The following is a 4304-nucleotide window of genomic DNA, read 5'->3' as shown; positions in this document are numbered from 1 at the left end:
AACTGAAATTCCTAACCCTAATGTAGATAAGGGTAAAAGGGTATATGGAAATGTTTTAGAAGAAAGTGGGGAGCAATATGAAGTCAATAGTGAAGGGCTATATGAAACCTTTTTACAAGAGGATGGGGAGATTGGTTATCGGTGTAATCATGGAACAGATAGTGATGATTCTGACTATGAGTTGTATGATTCTGAAAATGATGCTGCTATGGAAGATGATGATTTGTTGTTTGCTAAGTATGTGGACATCTCATCTGTAAGGACAAACACAAGACCTGTTGTAGAGAGGACTGTTATACCTTAAAAATATTATTGATAATGAGCTACCTGAGGAGAAAGAGCACAACTATGAGGAATTGCATAGTCCTCATAATTCAGATGATGATGAAGATTCTACTGAGAGAGATCCTGAGTTTAATGCAGAAGCTGATATGGATAAACCTAGTTTCAAAATTAGGATGAGGTTTGCACAAGCGAAACACCTGAAAACCGCCATTAAGAGGTATTCGATTTATGGGGGTTATGATATTGATATGAAGAAGAATGATAGGGGTAGGGTTACTGCAGTTTGTGCAGTAGGGTGTCCTTGGAGATTGCATGCAAGTGTAATGCAAAATGATACCACTTGGCAAATCAAAGTTCTTAATGATAAACATATATGCAGTAGAGTGTGGAAAAATAAGTATGTGACATACAAGTTCATTGCTGAGAAGTATTTGAATCGATTTAAAGATCATCCGGGCATGACTGCAAAAACTTTACAGGATGTAATACAAAGGGACATGGAGTTGGATGTTGGGATTAATCAGTGTTTTAGAGCAAGGACAGAAGCCCTACAAGTGTTAAGAGGGTCATATGATGAGCAATATGCTAAAATTTGGGAATATTGTGAAGAAGTAAGGCAAACAAATGTGGGAAGTACTATGAAAGTGAGTGTAGATCCTCCATTCTTTAAGAGGTTATATGTTTGTCTTGATGCTTGCAAGAAAGGATTCAAAGCAGGATGCAGACCAATGATCGGGGTAGACGGTTGTCATCTCAAAGGACCATACAAAGGTAAATTATTATGCTCCATCATTTTATATTATGACTTAAGTTGGTCAGAGACTCCATACTTAGTATCTCTAGTTATTGTCACAGGTCAACTACTTGCAGCCATTGGTATTGATGCTAATGATAATATGTTTCCAATAGCCTATGCTGCAGTTGAAATTGAAAACAAAGAAACATGGTCATGGTTTTTACAGTTACTTATTGATGATCTTGGACCAGTCGAAGAACACAGATGGACATTTATTTCAGATCAACAAAAGGTGACACTAAAACTAGTTCACTAAGACTGTAATATGAATAAAGTTATTTACCAATTGATATGCTATATTGAAAAATACTAGACAGCTGAGAAGAGTAGACATGTAATAAAATATAATTACATATTTAACTGAAAAAAACGATGCTTTATGTGTTTTATTTATTGCATCTAGTTTGACAGAATGCTCATTGCACTTGTAGGGTTTGGATGTAGCTTTTAAGCAAGTGGTCCCAAGGGCAGATCATAGATGGTGTGTGAGGCACCTATATGGAAACTTCAAAGCAATTCACAAAGGTAAGACACTAAAAGATTTGTTATGGAGTGCTGCAAGGGCACCTAATCGTGTTGAATTTGAAATAGAGATGGAGAAGTTGAAGAGTGTCAATGACAAAGCATATAATTGGTTGGCAGCAAGAGATCCTATTAGGTGGGCTAGGTCAAGATTTACCACTAGGGTGAAATGTGATATGCTTCTTAATAACCTATGTGAAACATTTAATAGCTGGATACTTACTGCTAGGGATAAACCAATTTTAACCATGATGGAGATGATAAAGTGCAATTTAATGAGAAGGTTGCAGGCTAAAAAGACAGAAATGAGTACATGGCCAAGAAGAATTTGTCCTAAAATTCAAACTAAGCTCAACAAGGCAAGATTTTCTGGTAGAAATTACTTGGCCGCACACGCAGGGAATCTTGTATTCCAAGTTGGGACTTACTTGAATGATTAGTATGTTGTTGATGTTGGTAATAGGACTTGTAGTTGTAGGAGTTGGGATCTAACTGGAATCCCATGCATCCATGCTTGTGCAGCATTGTTTCACCATAGAGCAGACCCAGAGGAATATGTGGATGAGGTGTATACTAAAGAAACTTACTTGAGAGCCTATGACTACATGATTTTTCCAGTTAAAGGAAATAACATGTGGCCTAAGTCTACCAACACACCATTACTACCACCATTAGTGAAAAAACAACCGGGGAGGCCTAAAAGGGTTAGGAGAAAAGACCCAGAAATGGAAAAAAAAGTCGTTGATCCAAACAACAAACAATTAGCAAGTCGAAAAGGAAAGACAATAAGGTGCAGCAAGTGTTGGCAATGGGGCCATCACTGGAATTTCTGTAAGAACGAGCCTACGGATGTTCCACCTGGTGTATATGTGGACAAGAGGTATATGTATCCAAGACTTCATACTGAAGTCAGAAAAGGTAAGAAAGCTAGTGCAAATCCCATTGAAGTTGTTGTTGATAGTGGTAATGCAACTGGCAATTATCATGCTTATAAACATGAAACTCCTACTGCAGCTCAAGCATCTACAATGGCCAAACAACCGGTGAGCTACTTAATTTTGTACTTCTATGCAAATGTTGCAACTCCACTTGGATGACATTATTGTAATTTTTCTTATAAAAATATCTAGGCTATAAGGCATACACATGTGGAAACTACACGAGCAACAAGCCAATTCAAGATGGCAACTACAACCACTGAAGGTCTAATAGGTGACATTCCATATCAGTCAGCTGGAAATTCGGCTCTAGTGCATACAAGGACTAAAGTAAGTCGTTTATTTTGTAGTTCTTCGCATATTATCTAGACACTTAGATGCTATTTTGTTATTCTAATATTTTATTGTACAAAAATAACAGTGTAGGAGGCAGACAACCGTTGAAACTGTGGGAAGTTCAGCTCCATTAGTTGTATTGCCTTCAGAGATATCATTTAATTCCAACTTTGCCAATACACCTTGGAGACCTCCAAGAATGACCTCTGCAATATCATCCAATGCTAAGAATCCTTGGAGACCTTCTGGAATATCCCCAATGCACAATATGCAAAACCAACAAGTGAAAAAGCACCGTACCTTGCAAAAGAAATGACGCAGCGGAGGAAATTGATTTTATTTTGTGGGAGACAAGATTATTTGTTTATTTTGTGGAAGACATTTTCAATGGCATTTTGTTAAGATGAACCACGATATATTGTGGAAGACATACTTTTGTCTTTGCTTTTTTTTTTTTTTTTTTAGGCTGGACATAATTTTGTCATCAGTGTGCAAAATATATTATGGTATGAAAAATGACGAAATTTTTTCTTTTGTGAATGGTTAATTATATTATCTCTCTTTTTCACTTGGGTTTTGGTTAGTCTGCAAACTTGGAGGGTGGGATGTGTTTTTCACAATGGGTTTGGCTTGATCTGCAATTTGACTAGGTTAACAGGATTTGAGGTTATGGTTAACGACGATGGAGGTCCACTAGTGGCTATGGTGATGGTTGGGAACCTGATATGAGATATGGGAACTGTTGGGTTTTTTTTATCTTCACAAGTTTCTTTATTTGTAATTTTATTTTAATTCAATCATATTTTTGTCCTTTTATTTTCCAAAATAAATAAACTTAATTTTGACCAATTTTATTTAACGGAAGACTAACGGAACTTTGGATTTGGACCTTAATTGCTAACAGAGCTCACCACGAGGGTTTAATTAATAGTTTTTTCACCACAAGGGTTACATTAAAAGTGGTGTGTCACCACATGGAGTACAAAAAAAATTTGGCCATTAACATTCAATAAGATAAATTCATTAATTAATGTGGCATTTAAACCATCACTTGTCACGTCAGAAGGTACAAAAATATGGTAAAAAAATGTGGTATTCTAACAATTTCCTTGTAAAAAGACGGGGAGTGCTATTCACCCACCCATTTTTACCTTCCACACACTCTTGTGAATTTTTGTCCACTGATCTTCTTCAATTCATTCGATCTGACAACCGAAAATTGAGAGAAATATGTTAAAGGGTAAAAAAGGGTGTATGGATAGGGTTTAGTATATCATTCCATGTGGCAAGTGATATATACAACCAACATTCAATGAGATAAATTCCATTAAATAATGCACTCCTACATAAAACAGTTATCACGATGAACAAGAAATCGTCAGGTAAATAAGAAATTCGCCGCCTAAATTTATAAACGACAAAAACTT

General features: G+C 36.3%; 1 protein-coding gene across 2 annotated transcripts; it reads left to right on the top strand.

The window, feature by feature from the left end:
• The first annotated feature begins 505 nt into the window (after window positions 1-505).
• On the top strand, window positions 506-3721 carry LOC126586117 (uncharacterized). 2 transcript variants are annotated; one of them, XM_050250815.1, is made up of 5 exons: window positions 506-1056; window positions 1141-1313; window positions 1513-1606; window positions 2734-2871; window positions 2963-3721. In XM_050250815.1, the coding sequence occupies exons 1-4, from the start codon at window positions 534-536 to the stop codon at window positions 2802-2804; spliced, it is 861 nt and encodes a 286-aa protein (XP_050106772.1). In that variant the 5' UTR covers window positions 506-533; the 3' UTR covers window positions 2805-2871; window positions 2963-3721. The 2 variants fall into 2 exon arrangements, with proteins under 2 accessions (XP_050106772.1, XP_050106773.1); XM_050250816.1 differs by lacking the exons at window positions 506-1056; window positions 1141-1313; window positions 1513-1606 and adding an exon at window positions 1743-2646.
• Window positions 3722-4304: the final 583 nt, after the last annotated feature.

This window comes from Malus sylvestris, chromosome 10 (genome assembly GCF_916048215.2).
Source record: "Malus sylvestris chromosome 10, drMalSylv7.2, whole genome shotgun sequence".
Lineage (NCBI taxonomy): Eukaryota > Viridiplantae > Streptophyta > Magnoliopsida > Rosales > Rosaceae > Malus > Malus sylvestris.
This window is presented reverse-complemented; position numbering and strand designations above follow the sequence as displayed.

Coding starts and splice junctions, on each gene's coding strand:
- LOC126586117 (XM_050250815.1), top strand. CDS start 534: ATGAAGAAGAATGATAGGGGTAGGGTTACTGCAGTTTGTGCAGTAGGG. Junction 1,057..1,140: donor TCTCAAAGGACCATACAAAG/GTAAATTATTAT, acceptor TTATTGTCACAG/GTCAACTACTTGCAGCCATT. Junction 1,314..1,512: donor TTATTTCAGATCAACAAAAG/GTGACACTAAAA, acceptor TTGCACTTGTAG/GGTTTGGATGTAGCTTTTAA.